At 43.6% G+C, this 22654-nt stretch overlaps 1 protein-coding gene across 1 annotated transcript in view; it reads left to right on the top strand.

The window, feature by feature from the left end:
* The window catches only part of slit3 (slit homolog 3 (Drosophila)), a gene marked incomplete in the record, with an annotated part of 622921 nt that overhangs the window by 548595 nt on the left and 51672 nt on the right, over positions 1-22654 (top strand). Inside the window, 3 exon segments of the mRNA XM_037675457.1 lie at positions 14972-15065; positions 15527-15664; positions 16404-16644. Of these exon segments, the coding sequence (XP_037531385.1) occupies positions 14972-15065; positions 15527-15664; positions 16404-16644 (473 nt within the window).

Here is a 22654-nt window from a genome sequence, read left to right as displayed (position 1 = left end):
CCGAGTTTTGAACTTGAACGGACATGATAATTCATACTTTTGGTGATCAGAAAGCTGCGGATTACGTCACTGTGTTCATTTTAAAGCTGGAAGGTGTCACTCTGTTTGTGTAACTAAGCTGGATGCATTGAAAAAGACGCTTCATTCTGTTTAAAACTCTTTCATGACCAGGAGGTTCTTCTGTCCGACCCGGTTCTGATTCTTGGACACGAACAAGTCGTTTTTTAAATGGATGAGACGCTGTTTGGAGCTGAGCACCGCCTCAGATGCTGTTTGTATGCTGATTTGTTACATTTTTAACAGTAAATAGTGCATTTTTGAAGTTTTAATGGCCGATAATTTGACCGGACTGTGGTTGCTAACTGCTAGCTGAGAGCAGGTAAACACGGGCTGTGATTGGTTGAGAACCGCTGTTTGGGTTGTTCTGATTCGCTGAGAAGCTGGTGACATGTCCCTGTACGTCCTCTCACTCTGATGTCAGTGCATAATGCCCACCTCCGATGTGCACGTGTCTGAAAAGTCACGTGACCCCGGAAATGAAGCTCGTTTTAACCGAGTCCTCCTTTGTGTTTAAAAACGCTAAATAAAGCCTGACACTGTTCCTAAACTCATGTGTTCATGCAGATAAGGCATGCTTGTGGAGAGACGCCACGTTAGAAGCTTTAAATCCGTCCATAAATGTTGATTTGAACCATGTCAGACCGTGTGCTATATGCTAGCTAACGGCTAACAGCCAGATGTCAACAGGACGGTTCACAGGACGTTGTCATAGACTCCTACCGGTAAAAGTAAGCTTACACCGCCACCTGCTGTTGAAAAAGGAGTATAACAGTTTTCCTGAAAGAAGGCTGCACACTCGCTTTTCATTTAAAAAAAATTTTCCTCTGTTAATCAGAGCCTGGTTTCTGTATACTGTTTAAATAGCGAATTCTGGTAAATTAAAACTGCTTAGAAAGCGTTAAAAAATAATGTTGCTGTCAGACTTTTAGAAAAATTGCAGGTTTATTAATTTTAAGTGCATTTGAGTAAAATAACACTGAAATGGCCTGGTTCATTGTATCTGTTACAAAATAAGCACATTAATCAACTAGCTAAGAAGGCATTTACTTACAATATTTATGGGGTACGGCCTGAACAGGGGCCCATTTATTGAAAAGTTGGCTTATAACAGTACTGTTGATTGAACCACCGAGCTAAATAGTGTGTGAATCTCTCTGTTCACTTAAGTAAAAATATTTACCTGTTAAAATACTCTAAGTTTGCAACTATTTAACCAGATAGGTTTGCTGAACAGTGGATTACCATGGCAGATGTGACAGAAAATAATATCTTTCCATGTGATGAGAAGGACTGGTTAGAGAGAGCGTTGACGCTGCTAACAGAATCCTTACATCCGTATGGTGAACAGGTGGACAGCATGAACTCAACAGAGTTATTGGATGAGCTGAAGGAAGTTGCAGAAAGTGTAACTTCTGCAGACATAACAAAGTCAAGCTATGAACATCTGGCTAAATTAGCACCCTTGCTGAAAGCTAAATTTTATATTGAGGCCAACAAGGCTGAAGACCTTGCAATAAGGTTAAACAGCGAGACAGAGGAGTATCTAAGATTCATGGCACAGTCTAAATTTGATAAGGAGACCTGGGCAAATGAATTAAAACGTGAGAAAGCTCTCACAAGCTCAGCCTGTCATTACAAGCAGACTCATATGAAGTGAAGCTACGTGAAAGAGGGATTAAGTACCAAGCACTGTGTTCAGACAATGATGCGCTACAACGACAGGTGTAGCTCACATCAAAAGCTCTGAATGAGTGCAGATTGGAAAAAGCGGCGTTAGTCCAACAAGGCATGCGTTTACAAAGTGAGTGTCATACATCACGTGAACACTTAAAAGCCTGTGAGGCAAAAATTGCTGCAGCAACAAATGGGATTTCTGACGTGGGGCATGGATGTCTGGAACTCAAAGACGAACTGGGTCAGAGTCCAGGACACCCACCACCACCTCAGAAGGATTTTGCTGTACCTCCTGCACTTAATCCCCTTCTGCCACCTCCACGTGAGTCTAGCGACTCACCTCCATGTGATATTTTGGTTTCAACAACACCAATCACTCAGCCGCCGCTCTCGATAGTGGATTTGCATAAAATCGCAAAATATGTGAAACGCTTTGAGCCAGAGCCGTTGGGTTCAACCGACACTAAGGCCTATCTGAACGACCTTGACTTCAAATTAAGAAGCTATCCCAACGCTACAGTTGAGGATAAAGTAGGTTTGATCAGGCTCACTTCAACCAGGACGGTGTTTTCCTTCGTAGAGCATCAACCCGATGCCACACGAAAGGATTACCGCCTGTTATGTGCTGCTCTTATGAAAGAGTATACCCCTTGCGCGGGACCTGGCTGTTATCCAGCCGCCGACAAGGTCATGCAAGGTAAGAATGAGCACCCAAGGGCATATTATTCCAGGATTTTGCAGGCTTATTTTGGTTACAGGAACAAGACCAGCATGGAGGAGGGGGAAGCGTTTAAGTTCGTTTTCAGCAAAAATCTCCACCCTGACATAAGGATGTCGGTGCAAATGATGGCTAATTTCAAAGAGAAATCCATCAGTGAGATAAAAAATTGTGCTGTGAATGTCTTTGAGGCCCGTTCACAGGCCAAAACACCCATTGAGGTGTCCCAGGTGAGAGGATTCCTGCCCAGTCATTAGAATTGGAAGGGACGTGAGATTCAGCTCCCCCTCCCAAAAAAGGCGAGAGGAAACGAGGTTTCCCAGCAGCCAAACCACAACAGGTGAGTGCCCCCTGGTCCAGACGAGATCCTGAATGGTTTCCCAAGAAACCAGAGGATGAACGAATGTACCAGAAGGGGGGTGAACGCCCTAAGGGTAAAAAGTATGGCACCAAAAGTGGCCCATACAACCAGGGATCCCACTGGGAACCCCAGAGGAGGGGACCTGCTTCCCCACCACGTCGGCCTGAACTGAGACGAAAAAGAAACAGCAGCAGATCCAGAAAGAGAGCCACAGACCTCTGAGCTCGGACGAGACAGAGAGTGTGCGTCGGTTCTTGGAATTGTTGAAAGGTGTTGCCATGGACAAACAACCTAACGCGTTGTTTGGCAACATCATTGCTGATAAGTCAGAGCACACAAACAACACTGTTGCTGCTGTCACAGACAGTCACCATAACGCTGTTGGTGTAAACTCTGACACGCCCTCACCTGAAAAATGGGGGTACAATCACACGTCACCGGCGGTGACACGTCACAAACTGAAACCTCAGAAACAGCAACAGCTGTGCTAACGGTCCAGTCAAAACAGGGTGACATGAACAACAACGTTGCCGCTGTCACAGACAGCCACCAGGACCTTGTTGTTACAAACAATGAGAGCCCCTCAACACACGGTGAGCGGGTGATCTCATACATCAATGACGGAGGCCCATCAAAAGCCGAACTCCCAGGAGCAGCAGCAACTGCACCAACGGTTCGGAAAAACTGAGATTACACAGGTAAAGGTAAACGTAAGAAGAAACGTCGGCCAAAACTTACAAGGTTCCTGTGTAACCTGATCAGAAAGGGGGTTGCTAAAAAAGCTTACCTGTCGATCACACTTGAAGGAGTCCTCACACGTGAAGCCCTACTGGATGGTGGAGCCGACATAACTATTATGTCAGCCAAACTGTTCGAGGAGCTCAGGACTGCCGCTAACGGTGTTCACAGGGAAATACCTCTCATATAATGTGCTATAGGACTGCAGGGCCTCGCAGAGACGAGGACAACCCTAACAGATATAGCTAAGGTTTACATGCAGGTTGGCGAGATGACACTATACCACCCGGTACATGTGTCTCCGGTTGACTCATTCCCATTTTTGATCGGCCAGGATTTTATAAATCGCTTTGACGCGATTATAGATTATGGTGAACAGACAATGTAGGCCAGAGTGAGCAAACCTCTGCCAATACTCAGGCCTCCTGAGACAGTCACAGACTGTCCAACAGCAGGCACCGCAGAAGGCACCGAGGACCTCTCAGCAGAGAACACAGTCCCGGTAAGTAAGCCTTCAAAAGCATGTGAAACCAAAGAGACCCAACCGGTGAACCCAACTCTGACTGAACAAGAAATCCTCCTCTGCGACCTGAGACAGTCAGAGCCCACCGGATACTACCTACCATTGGTAGTTCAAGGTATAGAGATCCAAGGATCCCACACCAAAGATGCTGTACTGATGCTGCGGACAGATAAATCAGCTATCAAGGACGGAGCTGTGGACGGCCCTCAGTGGTCCTCTGACCCCTCCGGGCTGCTCGCAACTCTGTCAGTACAACCTACAGCCAAGGTGATGGCAGTCACACGTGCACAGGCTACAGCCAAGCCGGCTGACAACACAGTCTCTGTACAACCCGTGCTGACTGACCCAGACATAATCCAACTTCAGAAGTTGGATCCTGCGATAAACTCAATGATGCTGTACTTGACTGACCCAGAGAAAAACACTCCGTCCGAAGCCGACCTGGATTCCAATCCAGACCTTAAAGTCCTCTTTCAGCTGCGCAAACAGCTAAAACTACTCAAGGGCATCCTAACTTTTGCTCATGGACCGCCACCCTCACCCGTGTTCCTGGTCCCCCATGACCACAGGGGGGTGATGTTAGTTAGGATGATGTTACCAGACGCAATAACGTGATCAAATCTGACATTCAGAGTGAGTGACGCACCAAAACGTCATTTTCTAGTTGCTTAATCACTACTTTTGTCGATGTTGAAACGTTGTTTTTCTGGTTGCTAAATCACTACTGTTGTCGATGTTGAGACATTGTTTAATTGGTTTTTGGTATTGTTTCTGAACACCCCCAGCAAGAATGAATTTTGTGTGTACTTTAGTTAGAGACTAAGAGGACTTTAACTATGCCAACATGCCGTTCATTTGTTGAAATTAAATCTTTGAGGAGTCAATGTAGATTAATGCTACCTTAAGTACCATAACCTACATTGGTCTCACAACGCTCAAGCCGAACTTACTCGAACAATCCTATTCAGGCGGGGTGGGGGTGGGGGGGGGGCTAGCTAATCCTTCAGTTGAGTCTCGCCATAGACTCCAAAACATTTAGGGGAAAACCAAAAAAACAAACCTCAAGTCGTTCGTCTAAAGAGACAACAGACAATTGAACCAAACTATATTTTGCCATGTAAATCTAACTTAAACTAAGTTAGGAATGGAAAAATAGTTTGGAATGCCCTTCTATAGGTATAAATCCCTATATAATTTTTGCAGCATGACCCACCCTTTAACTGGTAACTGTAGCTGATCTAAACCATGATAGCTTACACACCAGGTGCATATAGGTTAAGGTCTTATGTAAAATCCCACTCATAAGCCCAACTAAAACCACATAAATGCACAACACATAGAACCTCGTCACATGACATTAATTTAACTCGAAAAAGAAAGAACCCGTTATATTTAAATAATTAGTAGTGAAGGTACAGTAAGCTGTCTCCCACTTTCACTACAGTTTGTGGGACCGTACATGTTTTAAATAACACAGTTGGTGGGACAGTATGTCCACAGCAAAGCTGACCATGACACACTACATCTGTGTGGGTGGGTTTGTGGTACACCTCGGTTTGCAAAAGTCCTCTATCAGAGACTGAGACCTCACAGTCCAAGAAAGCCAACCTGCCATTTTTTACATCTTCTCGTGTGAACTTGATGTATTTATCCACAGAGTTGATGTGGTCAGTAAAATTTTGGACTTCCTGAGATTTAATTTTAACCCAGGTGTCGTCAACATACCTGAACCAATGACTTGGTGGTGTCCCTGAAAATGACATTAAGGCTCTCTTTTCTACCTCCTCCATGTACAGGTTGGCAACAATAAAAGAAACTGGAGACCCCATAGCACACCCATGTTTCTGCCTATAATATTGTTCCCCATATGTGAAGTAGGTTGACTACAGGCACAGTTTCAAGAGTTGACACAGTTGTTCTGTGCAAAGCGTGGTCCTGCTGCTCAGAGTGGTGTCTGATTTTAATCTTACACTGACCACCTGTACTGCATCCTCAACAGGAATGCACATAAAGAGTGATGTGACATGAAAAGAGACCATTGTTTCTTCAGTCTCCATGATGACATCCCTCACCTTATCCACAAAGTCCATGGTGTTCTGTATGTGGTGTTCTGAGCTGCCAACTAAAGGGATGAGTCCCTCTTTTTGAAAAGGGGAACCACCACTGCAGTCTGCCAGTCCAGTGGCACTGCCCCCGATGTTCATGCGACGTTGCAAAGGCGTGTCAACCAAGACAGCCCCACAACATTCAGAGCCTTAAGATAATCAGGGTGAATCTCATCCACTCCTGGAGCCCTGCTGCCTCTGAGCTTTTTAACTACTTTGGTGACCTCAGCCACAGTTATGGATGGATCAACCCCAAAATCCCCTGACTCAGCTTCCTCCATAGAAGACGTGCTGGTGGGATTGTGGACATCCGACAAGTATTCCTTCCACCTCCCGATGACATCACTGGTTGAGGTCAAAAGCAGCCCACCTTCACTGAATACATTTTTAGTAAAGTGCTATTTTCCCCTCCTCAGTCATCTGATAGTTTGCCAGAATCTCCTTGGAGCTGACTGAGAGTCGTTATCCAAGGTCTCACTGAACTCCTCCCACATCTGAGCTTTTGCCTCAGAAACAGCCAAGGCTGTGGACTGCTCAGCCCTCCGGTACTCCTCAGCTGCCTCCGGAGTCCCACTGGCCAACAAGGCCTGATAGGACTCCTCCTTCAGCTTGACAGCCTCCCTAACCTAAGATGTCCACCACCGAGTTCATGGATGGCCACCGCGAGAAGCACCGACAACCTTGTGGCCACAGCTGAAGGCAGCCACCTCAACAAGTGAGGTGCGGAACATGGCCCACTCGGATTCAATGTCCCCCACCTCAGCTGGGATGTGGTTAAAGCTCTCTCGGAGGTGCGATTTGAAGATCTCTCTGACGGGTTATTCTGCCATGCTTTTTCACCAAACTCTCACTACACGTTTGGGTCTACCGGCTCTGTCCTGCATCTTCTCCCACCATCTGATCCAACTCACTATCAGGTGGTGATCAGTTGACAGCTCAGCTCCTCTCTTCACCCGAGTGTCCAAAACAAACAGCCGCAAATTAGATGACACGACTATGAAGTCTATCATTGATCTACAGTCTAGGGTGTCCTGGTGCCAAGTGCACTTATGGCCACCCTTATGTTCAAACATGGTGTTTGTGATGGACAAACTATGACTAGCACAGAAGTCCAACAATAGAACATCGCTTGGGTTCAGATCAGAGAGGCCGTTCGTCCCAATCATGCCCCTCCAGGTCACACTGTCATTACCAACTTGGGCATTGAAGTTACCTGGCAGAATAAAGGAGTCCCCCACTGGCGCATCTTCTAGCACCCTTGCCAAGGACTCCAAGAAGGCCGGATACTCTGAACTTCCGTTCAGTGCATAGGCACAGACAAAAGTCAGAGTCTGTCCCCTCACCCGAAGGCGAAGGGAAACCACCTTCTCATCTACAGGGGAAAACTCCAACACACAGGCACCAAGTCGGGGGGCTACAAGTAGACCCACACCAGCTTGACACCTCTCACCATGGGAAACTCCAGAGTGGAATAAGGTCCAGCCCCTCTCAAGGAGATCGGTTCCAGAGCCCATGTTGTGCGTTGAGGTTAGCCCAACTACTGTATATCTAGTCTGTACCTCTCAACCTCATGCACAAGCTCAGATTACTTCCCCACCAGAGAGGTAACGTTCCATGTCCCAAGAACCAGCTTTGGTAAACCAGGGTCAGAGCACCAACGTCCCCGCCTTCAGCCCATGGCATCACGCATTTGACTTTAATGGCCCTTTCTGCAGGTGGTGGGTCCACAGGAAGGCACATTTATGCTGCTCCTTCGGGTTGAGCCCGACCTGGCTCCATTGGCAGAGACCCGGTCACCAGGCACTCGCTTACAAGCCCCTCCCCCAGGCCTGGCTCCAGGGTGGGGCCCCTGTAACCCACGTCCGGGCAAGGGACACAGAGTTCCTTGCTGTGTCATGTCCATAAAAATCTTCTGAATCGCTCTTTGTCTGGCCTGTCATCCATGATACCCTTTTCCTCCAAAAAGTGTTTCAGTTGTTCTGCTACAGCCTTCTCAAGGATTTTTGATAAAAATGGTAGCTTTGAGAATAACTGAGCATAAGAGCCTGGTGTTCAATATATAAAGCTAGTGAGAGTGGCCGTTCCATTTTCCATTGAGAGTGGGATAGACTTAGAGACAGTGATTCAAAAGTAATAAAACTACTAATTGGTTTAGTATTAATTAATAGTCCTGACTGAAAAATAGAAGCTACACCTCTGCCTCGACCAGTTGTTCTAGGGAAATGAAAATTTAAATAATTAGGTGGAGTGGATTAATTTATACTAACAAAATCTTCCTGTTTTAGCCAGGTTTCCATCAGCATAAATCAGTATGATGATCAGTTATCAGATCACTGATGAACAGGGATTTAGAGGAAATTCAATTCAGTTTATTTATATAGCGCCAAATCACAACAAAGTTGTCTCAGGGTGCTTTACAGGAACATTCACATACATAGAAAAGCCAATTATAAAAGTTCTCTATGTAAGTAGACAAATTGAATCTTGGCTTTATTGCAGTGTCCTATCCTGACCAACCACAATGGCAACGGTGGAAAGGAAAAATTCCCTTTTAAAAGGAAGAAACCTTCAGCAGAACCAGGCTCAGGACAAGCGGCCATCTGCTTTGACCAGCTGGGTTTGAGAGGACAGGAGGGAGAGATAAATGAACACAGAATGGTAGGTCCAGATTCAGGTCCAGGTGTACCTGAAAGACAAAAAACATATGCTAAGATAGAAAAAATAATTACAAATACAAAACAGGTTGAGCAGAGTAAGTAAAAACAGTAGCAGAGTGAAAAAATGTGGTCAGTTTGTCCTCCAGCAGTCTAAGCCTGTAGCAGCATAATTAAGAGACAGCTCAGGAAACTCAAGCTGACCCCAATTATAGGAATTATCAAAAAGTAGAGCCTAACCCTAACCCTGGACAATGTGTCAGCCTCACAGACAGAAATTGGAAGTTGGAAAGCTCTGCCTCCCATTCGTTTTTTTGAAACTCTAAAAACCGTGAGTAAACCTGCAGCCTGAGAGCGAAGTGCTCTGTTAGGAAAACATGGAACAATAAAATCTGTAATATAAGATGGAGCTAGGTTGTTGAGAGCTTTGTAGGTTACAAGTAAGATTTTTAATTATATTCTGGATTTGACAGGGAGCCAATGGAGATAAGCTAAAACTGGAGAGCTGTGATCTCTCCTACTAACTCCAGTTAAGACTCTGGCAGCAGCATTTTGGATTAACTGAAGACGTTTTTATTTGGACACCCAGATAATAAACCATTGCAAAAGTCCAGTCTAGACGTGACAAAATGCATAAATCAGTTTTTCTGCATCATTTTTAGATAAGATGTTTCTAATTTTAGCGATAATATGCAGGTGGAAGAAGGTGGTTTTAGTAACTTTTTAATGTGGGGGATAAAAGACATGTCCTGATCAAAAATAACACCAATATTTTTAACATTAGAGCTGGAGGACAGATTAATGCCATCTAAGGAGGGCGAAAGACTGAAAAATTAATTCCTAAGGTGCTCAGGTCCGAAAACCAAAACCTCAGTCTTGTCTGTGTTCAAAAGGAGAAAATTAAGAGTCATCCAGGTTTTTATGTCTTTAAGACATGCTTGTAGTCTAAGTAACTGATTGGATTCATTGGGTTTTATGGACAGATATAATTGTGTTTCATCAGCCTAACAATGAAAATGTGTCCCATGCTGTTTAATAACTTTACCTAATGGAAGCGTATATAAAGTAAAGAGTATTGGTCCAAGCACTGAGCCCTGGGGAACTCCATGACTAACTTTGGTGCATGAAGAAGATTTATTATTTACATTTACAAACTGGAATTTATCAAATAGAATTTTTGAACGTCTGGCTTTATCCCACCTCAAGTCCATCAACAACCCCCTTCTGGACCCTCTGCAGTTTGCCTACAGAGCCAACAGGTCTGTAGATGACATCATAAACCTGACCCTCCACTTCACTCTGCAGCATCTGGACTCCCAGGAACCTACGCTAGGATCTTGTTTGTAGACTTGAGCTCAGCATTTAACACCGTCCTTCCCACTTTGCTCCAAGACAAGCTTTCTCTGCTCCTTGTATCTGACTCCATCTGCATGTGGATCACAGACTTCCTAACAGATTGGAGTCAATGTGTTTGGCTTTGGAGAGTTGTCTCGGACACTCAGACTTGAAATACAGGATCTTCACAGGGCTGTGTACTTTCCCCTCTGCTCTTATCCCTGTACATCAACTGTTGCACCTCCAGCCATGACTCTGTAAAACTTATTAAGTTTGTGGACGACGACACCCTCATCGGCCTCATCTCAGATGGTGATAAGTCTGCCTACACGAGGGAGGTAGACCAGCTGGTGACCTGGTGCAGTGACAACAACCTAGAGCTTAATGCCCAGAAGTCAGTGGATATTGTGGATTTCAGGAAAGCCACAGTCCCTCTGACCCCCCTCGCCCTTAACAATACCCTCATCATCACTGTGGACTGTTATCGGTTTCTCTGCACCACCATCACCCAGGACTTCAAGTGGGAGCTAAACATCAGCTCCCTCATCAGGAAGGCCCAGCAGAGGATGTACTTCCTGCGACAACTAAGGAAAGCCAAGCTGCCAGCCAAGCTGATGGTGCAGTTCTACATGACCGGGCGGCTGTGGCTCAGTGGTTAGAGCAGTCGTCCTCCAATGTGAGAGTTGGGGATTTGAATCCACCAGCAGTCACATGCTGTAGTGTCCCTGGGCAAGGCACTGAACCCCTCATAGCCTCTGATGTGTGTCCCATCAGTGTATGAATGTGATCTAAAAAAGCACTGATTAGTCTCATTAGAATGATTTGTTCAATTAGCTTTGTAGAGATCTAGTAGAGTGCTGTATGAATGGGTAAATGAGGACACAAATTGTAGTGTAAAGTGCTTTGAGTATCTTGAAATAAGATAGAAAGGTGCTATATAAATATTGTCCATTTACCATTTATGACCATTATTGAGTCCATCCTCTTCTCTTCCATCACAGTGTGGTATGTCGGGGTCACTGCCAGGGGCAGACACAGACTGCAGCGCATTGTGTGCTCTGCTGAGAAGATAATCGGCTGTAGCCTCCCATCTATTCATGACCTGTACGTCTCTAGGCCTGTGGGGCAAGCAGGTCGGATTACAGCTGACCATTCTCACCTTGCATATGAACTCTTTTAACCACTCCCATTGGGCAGGAGGCTTCAGTCCATTCGGACCATTACCTCCCGCCATAATAACAGTTTCTTCCCCTCTGCCGTCGGACTCTTGAACACTCATAATCCCGTTACCGTGTAACTCTGCTTTGTTCACTTTATCATTGTATTTTAACTGCACTACTCCATTTTCACGTTTTTTCTGAGTATTGTATTGTGTAGCTATATGGGGCTGGATATATATTGTTAATTATCAGTTATGAGTTAAGCTGATAAGATATGCATGCATTATCCAAATAACCTCGTTGTGTGGGCACCACCTCTCTCTTGGAGAGGAAAAATCAGTCTCTAATTAACCCCAAATTAATGTAGTGAGTTCTTTTCTCGTGTTTAAAGGGCCAAAATAATCACAAATTCAGTTGATTTTTATATATTTTATCATAAAAATTATGATCTATGATATATATGATGAATATTATGCATCACAAATGTTAATTGAATAACAAATGGCTTTGTATCAAAGGTATAATTGATTATTCAGATCAGTAAAACTTAAAAGGCAGATTTTGGACTGGTTTCTGTTTGTGAAGTAGTTAAAATTGTGTCTAAGGTGAGCTAAGTTTGTCTGATAAGTTGTGATGTAGGTTCACCAGTAAGGCATTGAAAGGTCTCTGTCCTACCAGGATGTAAATGGTCAGAGCATGGTTCCGACAGCAGCTTGAATGGTACCAACCTCAGATATTTCTGTAAATTGCCCTGAGACAACTTTGTTGTGATTTGGCACTATTTAAATAAACTGAATTGAATAAACTGAATTGAATAGATGCTCCGGTGACTGAGAGGCTGAAGTCTCCTCAAAGTTCACCTGTCATTGTTAGAGGGGCAAAGGTCCATATGGTAGTCAACTGGGATTTACCACTCTGCGGAGTGATGGTTGCCTGGTAGACAGCTCTCGGGTTAATGCCTTGTTCTGGTTAAGCTGGGTTTCTTCTGTATCTTTTGTCCCATCTCTGCTCAAAGTCGTCTGCAGAAAGGATGCTTCTCTCCTTTCTGAGGTCAAGTACAGAAGCTGGGTTTCTTCTCTCTACAGTTCTCTGTGCAGTGAAGTGTAGGCTTCGGAGTCTCGTCAAAGTGTGTTTTCTTAAGTTTTCTTAGAAGTGCAACTTACTGTTTGGGCTAAAACAGATAGAGGATTAGTCCATCTCTTCCATAAAGAGGTAGTCCTAACTCTTGGCCTTGTTTTTTCATAAAGGCCTATTAAATAAATCCAGAGTCCCTTTTATCTGCCTTAAAAGTTCCTTTTGAAAGAGAAAATAAGACAAATGTATTATCTTAAAAAAATATTACTTAAAACACACATTTTCATGAATAAACATTCAGGTATGACATATTTAGGATTACACTTAAAACATACAATGTTTTACCAAAGGTGTCGCTGTCCATCTCCTGAAAAGGAATGTCATTAAAAAAAGGGTTCTTATGGTGGTATCTTCATGGGAACGAGTCTAGGAGAAATGCTCCTTTTCGATAAAGGAAGATATCAAAGTAGCGAGTTCGGATGCTTCAAAAACATCAAGGTCAGTTGAACAAAAGCTCTCATTAAAACGATCTGTCCGATTTATGGGAAATGAGTTCATATTGGCAGTGAGGTTAACATATTTTTTTTTTATTAGGTCAACTAAGGAGTTTGTAAGCTGAGCTGAATAAAATGTCTGTTCATTCCCAAGGGAATAGATGAATCTTATTTTAACAGTTTAAAATACAAAACACAGGAATGATGTTTGTTTGGGATGAAGTGAACTGTTTCTGAGGTGGTGTTCCCTTACAATTGTATTGTATTGGTTGGTGTACATATGTTTGCTTTTATTTTTTATATTTTATTCACAAACCAATTGACTATTAAAGGCTATGCTTAAGCTATCACTTTCAACATCTACATGAAAATTGAAATCACCCATTATTACGACTTTATCAGTATTTATTAGTAAGTCAGTTAAGAAATCTGAGAATATGGACAAAAACTGAGAGTAAGCACCTGGTGGATAATGTATAACAACTAATAAAAGTGTTTTTTTTTCTGATTTCCATTTTGGATGAGAAAGACTGAGGGAGAGTGATTCAAAAGAATCATAACTAATAACTGCTTTGGCATTAATCAATATTTCTGACTGAAAAATAGATGCTACTTCAATCAATCAACCTTTATTTATACAGGTAAATCCCATTGAGCCTCGAGGACTCATTTACAAGAGAGACCTGATTTCAACAAAGAAAGATGACAACAATGGACAACAGCAACAACAATAAACAGTTATAAAAAAGCGTACTACAGTTTTTTTTTTTTTTAACAAATAGGATGGCTAAAAGGAAAAGGTAACAAACAAAAAAAAAAAAACAGCTAGATTCTAAGACAAATGTAGAAAACTAAAAACAGGAACATGTCAGCATTGGACCCTGCCAGGTGTCCAACAGATTCTTAAAGCCACTTAGAGAGGTCAAAGGTCGAGAGCTTCAAATTTTTTTGTAAGATATTCCAGGAAAAAGGAGCGGAATAGGAGAAGGCCCTTTTGCCTAGTTCAGTCCTCATTGAGGGAACACTGCAGGTAATAATGTCCTGAGAGCGCACTCCATAGCTGCACTCACACAGAGACATGTAGGAGGAGATGTATGAAGGCAACAGACCAAGAAGTGATTTAAAGATGAAAATATACCAGTGAGAGAGTCTGCATGAAGTTAATGATGTCCAGTTAACCAGTGAATACTGGGTGCAGTGGTGGGTACGATAATCACTGCCAGTTATGAATCTTAGTGCACCATGATAGACAGCATCCAACATCTGCAGAGTTCTTATAAGAGCGTTCACTTCACTTCACCGTTCAACTTCACCTCGGCCAGTTGTTCTTGGAACATGAAAATGTAAATAATCAACAGGAGTGGATTCATGTATAGGGGCAGCATGCTGGTGCAACTGGTAGAGCTGCTGCCTCTCAGCGAGCAGGTCTCCGGTTCAAATTCTGGTCTGGAGGCCTCTCTGGGTGGAGTTTTCATGTTCTCTCCGTGCGTGGATTTTCTTGGGGTATTCCGGTTTCCTCCCACAGACCAAACACATGCATGTTAGGCTGATTGGTAACTCTAAATTGTCCCTAGGTGTGAGTGAGAGAGTGAATGCTTGTTTGTCTCTATGTTGCCCTGTGATGGACTTGCGACCTGTCCAGGGTGTACCCCGTCCCTCGCACAGTAATTGCTGGGCATGGGCACCGGCGACCCCCGTGACCCAAAATGGAATAAGCGGGTAAAAGATAATGGATGGATGGATGGATTCATTTGTACTAACAAAATCCTCCTGTTTTAGCAAGGTTTCTGATAGACAGAATAAATCAATATGAAAATCTGTAAAATGTAAAAATGTAGAAACGTTTCTACATTTTTTTTGTTTTGCTTTGTTTTGTTTTTTGAATGTCCAGAGGACCAGATTTAACTTTTTTAGATGTTTCTACCTGGATTATTGAGCATGCATCAGGAAAAGCATTCAATCTTCCATGATGCCAAGTGTGCACAGTAGAAAATATTTACCGGTCAATTGTGCCCTGCATGTAATTTATTTATTTGCTAAATAGAGACATAAATATTAGTGTCCTTTGTCTCCAGGTGACCTGTGTGATGAGGTGGTTGACCCTTGTATTGGTACTTTCAACCCATGTCAGCATGACTCCAAGTGTGTCTATTTTGGCCGCAGTTACAGGTGAGGCTGGTTCCTAAAGGATCAGAGGTCATGTCACAGTGGAAATGATTAGAGCAACAAGTTCAAAAAGTTCAAACCTGACTTTTTATGTCATGTAGTCATGGTTTTCAATTCAAAACTGTGCTTCCAATAGAAGCTCTATTTAAAACACAAATAGGTACACTGTAAATGGTGAACAGTTCAAAATTGGTAAAACATGCAAAGATTACATCAGGGTAGAAAAGTCCATTCTGTTTGTAGTCAAAATGTTTATTTGTTTTTAGTGGAACTAATGATTTTATAAATTGATCTATTTGATACAAATCAATTTTCTTCTTATAAAATTGTATAATTGTTAAATTTATTTTCCTACTTGTTTGAAAACTAGACACACAAAAGGAACAAACCTTCCACCTCTTTAGGAAACATATAATCATAAAGGCTGTACTGTATTTCAGTCCATATTTCCCTGTCTTTTTTAGGTGCGAGTGTTTACCAGGATATGTGGGCCAACATTGTGAGCAGGACTATAATGACTGTTTAGAGAATAAATGTCAGCATGGGGCAGAGTGTGTTGATGCTGTCAACGGCTATACTTGTGTTTGCAAAGAGGGTTTCAGGTGAGAGCCATGGAAACAACTTTTACACAAACATAGTTAAGCTCTGCAGGGCCAGATTGGAGGAAAATGCAGATGGCACTCCATTATCAGACACTTAACTATCTCGACCTACTCTGTGTGTGTGTGTGTGCGTGCGTGCGTGCGTGCGCGTGCGTGTGCGTGCGTGCGTGTGTGTGTGTGTGTGTGTGTGCATGAGTGGGGCAGATGCAGCTCCACGTGGTTATTTATAGCAGATACTGTTGGTGCGAGCAAAACAAATTAATCACAAGGGACATGGAAAAAGGAAGAGTGAATGTCAGATGAATGCTGGAAACAGACACAGAGATATGAAGAAACAAATTATACTGATATACTTTAAAGAAAATTTCAGTTTTACTAATGCCAGATATTTTGTTTTTTAATAATTGTGTACATTTTTTTTGTTAAGATTTTTATGTGTTTTATCTATTGTTTTTGCTACAAAAATGCTAAGTTACACATTTTGTATCTAATACAAATTCAGTTAATTTTTTCAGCCTGTTTTAAGATCCTGAAGAAAATGTGAGGACATACAGAATATGCTTAGAATTGTATCCTGATAAAATGCATTCATGTCCTTTGAAAATATCACTTTTCTAATTCAAATTCTATATGTAATACAGTTGTCATATTAGATACAATTTATTTGTAGATGTTAGCACAACAAAACACCTTGTTAAAGCTTCATGAGTAACTTCTGTTTAATCTACTCCACACTCAGTGGGCTGTTCTGTGAGAACCCTCCACCAATGATCTTGCTGCAGACCAGCCCATGCGACCATTCAGATTGCCAGAATGGTGCTCAGTGCCTGATGGTAGCCAGAGAGCCTATCTGCCGCTGCATACCTGGTTTCTATGGCAATAAATGTGACAAAGTTTCCACTGTTCACTTCCTGAGTCAGGATGGTTATGTGGCGTTACCAGGCACCAAGCTCCGCCCAAGGGCTCATATTTCATTGCAGGTAAGATCAACCTTTAACACATGTTCAGAATCAGACAAGAAATAAAACTGAAATAATGCAAGTTATTTATTCTGTTTGTGCGGCCCGGTACCAATTGACCCACGGATAGATATGGGACCACAGCCCAGTGATTGGGGACCACTGATCTGGGGCACTCGGGGGAGCAGATGGTGGGGGTTAATGGCCTTGGGCAAGGGCCCAGAGTGTGCCAAATGAGGCTGGAGACAGCTGTGGGTGTTTCACCTTTCTCACCCACATTTTGATGCTGTTGGTCTGGGGAATTGAACCGACAATCTTCCGATCGCAGGCCCATCTACTCTAGCCTCTGTGACACCACGCCCCATATATATGTATGTGTGTGTATGTGTATATATATATTTATATGTGCTTGCTCAGGATGGGAGACTGCAACAAAGCCCAGATTCAACTTGTCTGCTGGATTCCTTAGATAGAGAAATTTACCAATTGGATTTTATGTATGTGAATGTTCCTGTAAAGTGCCCTGAGACAAATTTGTTGTGATTTGGTGCTATATAAATAAACTGAATTGAATTGAATTGAATATGTGTATTAGGGGTGTAACGTACGCTAAAATCACATTTCGGTTTGGTTCAGTTTCAAGGAGGGCTTGGTTCGGTTAATTTTCTGTACAAAAAAAAAAGCCAAAATAAAGACTTACAAAATGTTTATTGTGAAAATATGCCAAGTAAACACATTCAGTCATTACAGACTTCTTAGCTGGAGGTGATCTGGTGGATGAAGACGACTCAGCTGCTATCATCCTCAGACTCCAAACAACTTTCTTCTTCTAATTCTTTCAGTTTTTCCCTCTTCAGGGGTCGCCACAGCGAGTCATCCTCCTCCACCTCACTCTGTCCACTGCATCCTCTTTCCTCTCTCCAACTACCTTCATGTCCTCTCTAACTGCATCCATATATTTCCTCTTTGGCCTTCCTCTTTATCTTTTTCCTGGCAGCTGCATTTCTAACATCCTTCTACCAATATATCCATGGTCCCTCCTCTTGTCATGTCCAAATCATCTCAGTCTGGCCTCCCTAACTTTATCTCCCAGTTGTTCAACCTTGGCTGCACCTCTGATGATCTCATTCCTAATCTTATCCAGCCTTGTCACTCTTAAGAAGAACCTTAGCATCTTCATTTCTGCCACTTCCAGTTCTGTCTCCTGTCTTTTTGTCAGTGCCACTGTCTCCAGACCATACAATATAGCTGGTCTCACCACTGTCTTTTAAACTTTTCCTTTGACATTTGCTGACACCCTTTTTTCACAAATCACTCCTGAAACTTTTCTCCATCCACTCCATCCTGCTTGGACTCTCTTTTTCACTTCTTTATTACATTTCTCATTCACCTGGACAGTGGACCCCAAGTACTTGAAGTCCTACACCTTTGTGACCTCTACTCCTTGTAGCCTCACTGTTCCACCTCCTCCCTCTCATTCACACACATGGACTCTGTCTTACTACAGCTGACTTTCATTCCTCTTCTTTCAAGTGCATACCTCCACTTCTCCAAGTTCTCTTCCACCTGTTCCCTGTTCTCACCACAGATCACAATGTCATCTACAAACATCATAGTCCATGTGGATTCTTGCCTGACCTCATCTGTTAGTCGGTCCATCACCAGAGCAAACAAGAAGGGTTTCAGAGCCGATCTTTGATACAATCCCATCTCCACCTTGAAGCTATTTGTCACTCCTACAGCACATCTCACCACTGTCCTGTTGTCCTCATACAGGTCCTTCTCAAAAAATTAGCATATTGTGATGAAGGTAATTATTTTCCATAATGTAATGATAAAAATTAAACTTTCATATATTTCAGATTCATTGCACACCAACTGAAATATTTCAGGTCTTTATTTGTTTTAATACTGATGATTATGGCATACAGCTCATGAAAACCCAAAATGCCTGTCCCAAAAAATTAGCATAATTTTAGTAAGCATTAGTAAGGGTTTGTAACGATATGATATCAAACGATTCTGGTCAATTTGTGGTACTTGTGCTCCTGGACCTTACTGCTGCTTTTGATACTGTTGACCACAGTATCCTTATATCACGGCTGTAACAATGGATTGGGATCACAGGTGCTGCATTAGAATGGTTTCGCTCATACCTGAGTGGCAGGAGCTTCTGTGTCAAGGTTGGTAATAATGTATCCGCCTCATTACCTCTTTCTTGCGGAGTCCCACAGGGTTTGAATCTTGGACCCCTTCTGTTCTCACTTTATTTGCTCCCACTGGGGTCCATCCTGAGGAAACGGTCTTTCATTCCATTGCTATGCTGATGACTGCCAGATCTACCTGTCTGTGAAATCAGCAAGTGTTTGCTCCATTCACCCTCTGTTAAAATATCTGGACGACATTAAGGCCTGGATGGCTTCAAATTTCTTAAGTTTTAACAATGAGAAGACTGAAGTCATTGTCTTTAGCCCTAGCTCAACTGCTACCACTGATCCTGTCAACCTGGACTCTCTTCAGCCATATCTTAAGCAGTCTGGGAAAAATCTCGGGATGGTTTTAGACTCTGACTTCAAGTTTGACAAACAAATCAATTCTGTTTTGCAGAAAAGCTTCTTCCAACTCAGACAGGTAGCTACGCTCAAGCCAGTGTTGTCCAGACCCGACCTTGAGAAACTAGTCCACGCCTTTGTCACGACCCGATTGGACTATTGCAATGCACTTTATGCTGGGATCAGCCAGGCCTCCATCTCACGTCTTCAGCTCGTCCAGAATGTTGCTGCTCGGCTTTTAACCAGAACTCGTAGGTCTGAACATATTACACCAGTTATGTCCTCCCTTCACTAGCTCCCTGTCCGTACGAGGATAGTCTTTAAAATTCTTCTGTTGACCTTCAAGTACCTAAATGGCCTCGCACCCCTTTACCTCTCTGAGCTTCTGGAACCTTACGTTCCCCCTCGGGCCCTGAGATCATCTGATCAGCTGCTTTTGGCTCTTCCAAAAACAAGACTGAAGCTCAGAGGAGATCGGGCTTTTTCAGTCACGGGCCCCAAACTCTGGAACAACCTGCCCCTCAACATCAGGCAGGCCACCTCCCTTCCTCACTTCAAATCCCTGCTAAAAACACATCTGTTCTCTCAGGCATTTCACACAGTGTAAATTGATCTAGTGTTTTTTTAATCTGTGACCCTATGTTTTAAATGCTTTTTATTAATTCTTCAGTTATTATTATTAGTGTATTGTATATATATATATATATATATATATATATATATATCTTTAATTTTACTCATTGATTGTTGTTGTTGTTAAGCACTTTGATATCAGGTTCTGTTTTAAATGTGCTCTATAGATAAAGTTGACTTGACTTGACTTAATAATTTTACCTAATGGAAGCATATATAAAGTAAAGAATATTAGCCCATGCACTGAGCCCTGAGGAACTCCATGAATAACTTTGGTGTATGAAGAAGATTTATTATTTACATTTACAAACTGGAACATATCAGATAGATATTATTTAAACAATTTTAGAGCTGTTTCTGTAATCCCAATATCATATTCAAGCCTCTGTAGTAAAATATTGTGATCAACTGTATCACATGCAGCACTGAGGTCTAACAGGACCAGTAGAGACACAAAACCATAGTCTGAGGCCATGAGAATATCATTAGTGACTTTTACTAGTGATGTTTGTGTGCTATGATAAGATCTAAACCCTGACTGAAACTCTTCAAACAGATTATTTCTTTGTAGATGTTCACGCAACTGACCTGCAACTATTTTCTCTAGAATTTTTGAGATGAAAGTTAGATTAGATATAGGTCTATAGTTGGCCAGAATTTCTGAATCAAGGTCAGACTTCTTTTTTTTTTTAGCTCAGTTTAAGTGTAGAAACATTGTGAAGTGTTTCAATGAACTTATCATCATCGCTCAATTATTATTATTTTTTTTTTAAAGAATGAGAAGAAAGAAAAATAAATAAATAAATAAATAAAAGAGAAATAGATAAAACGAGAGACCACCACGACAAAACAACATGCACAGCACAATGCCACCCACAATATCACCATGAAACATTCAACATCGCACAAGGAATCATCTAGCTTCCACCACTACTTAACCTAGCGTGCATCTGTCAAAGCACCTGAATCCAAACACCTGCGCAAGCACGCCCACCACCACCAGATTTCTCCAAAAGAATGCCCAATAGTGGACGCGGGGGCCCACAGACCCACCCCCCCAGGACACAATGGCAACGTAGGGAGGACCAGAGCCACAGACACACAGCGGCCCACAGGCCCGAAGCCCCAGGAGTCTCCCAACAGGGAGAACCGCACCCCCCCAGAGAGGAGCAGAGGAAAGAACCGGGTGACCCCAGCCACCACAATGCAGAGCCTCCAGGAAGCTGCAGCGACGAGCCCACAGGTCCGGCCGGCAACCCATGCCCCCCCAAGTAGATCCGGCCATGGACACCGAGCCCCAAGCCCCGAGGCCATACCACCCCCCCAGCAGAGCCCCGACAGAGCCAGGGCACCCAGGCCCCGCCAGGCAGCAACCAGGGCGGACCGACGTACACCCCACCACCCAGCCCAGACGCCGAGAGCCACCAATGCACCGGCGGCAAGGGGGCCCCCCGCCAAAGGGGGGCACGACCGGGGGGAGTGGGCCCCACACCAAACGTGGGGCCCAAATTGATCCAAGAGAGGGGGGACCACCAAAAACCCAACCTGAGCAACTAACAGGCACACTCAGGGCCGACCGCATGCACCATCTACCTGACAACGACCACAGGCCGGCCCCAGCCCAAGGGGCAGAGCAGCAGGGAGCCGCAGCTGAGGAGGGCCGGCTCTCACATCAAGAGCTCCGCACCATAGGCCCGGAGACGCCCCAGCACGCACCCCCCCACACACACAGCACCCCCACCGCAAATGCCACACAGGAAGACCAGCCAGTGCCCTGATGAGGCGAAGCCACGCCCCCAACCGCCGCCCTACACCACCAATGACCACACGTACACTACCATAGCCGACCCCCCGCCGAAAGCCGGCAGCCACCCTGGTCAAAGTGCCGGCCATCACAACCAGGAACCTAGATTAAAAGAATCGGAACAGCCCAGTAGGAACCGAAGCACCAGCCCCATCACTAACCGCCCCCAAGGCCCAAAGCCCACCCACAGCCCAGACCCCAACAATGCGCCCCCCCTCCATCCCCGACCCCTAGTGTCACACGGAGAAAGGAGGTGTTTGTGAAAAAAATAAAAATAAAAATAAATAAATAAATAAATCTATATATGCATAAATAAATTATGAACAGACCCACTTCCTCCTCCTCCCACTCGAATATGGTGTTGATGCATGTTGTTATACAGTGCGTTTAAAATGGGGGGATGAGGTGGCGACCGGCACAGACCCACCTCTTGCCCAGAGAGCAGACGGCGCCCGTTCACCCCTCATCTCTGCCCAGAACCCTAAATGTCTACATGCTACATATGAGAGTGGGCACAGGTCCGGGAGGTGGAAATGATTGTACATCCCACCACCTAAGTGCGATCATGTGCCCACTCCAGATCCTATATATGCATGTGTCGTGAGAGTGTTATAAGTAGCGCGCACGGAGTGCGCTCTCAGGACATTATTACCTGCAGTGTTCCCTCAGTGAGGACTGAACTAGGCAAAAGGGCCTTCTCCTACTCCGCTCCTGTTTCCTAGAATATCTTACAAAAAGATTTGAAGCTCTCGACCTTGACCTCTCTAAGTGTCTTTAAGAATCTGTTGGACACCTGGCAGGGTCCAATGCAGACATGTTCCTGTTTTTAGTTTTCTACATTTGTCTTGGAATCTAGCTGTTTTTTGTTTTGTTACCTTTTTCCTTTTAGCCATCCTATTTGTTAAAAAAACAAAAAACAAAAAAAACTGTAGTATGAGTTTTTATAACAGTTTATTGTTGTTGCTGGTGTCCATTGTTGTCATCTTTCTTTGTTGAAATCAGGTCTCTCTTGTAAATGAGTCCTCGAGGCTCAATGGGATTT

This window comes from Nematolebias whitei, chromosome 4, assembly GCF_014905685.2.
Source record: "Nematolebias whitei isolate Nwh7 chromosome 4, NemWhi1, whole genome shotgun sequence".
Taxonomy (NCBI): Eukaryota; Metazoa; Chordata; class Actinopteri; order Cyprinodontiformes; family Rivulidae; genus Nematolebias; species Nematolebias whitei.
The sequence above is the reverse complement of the archived record's forward strand: the minus strand, read 5'-3'. Positions and strand labels throughout refer to the sequence as shown.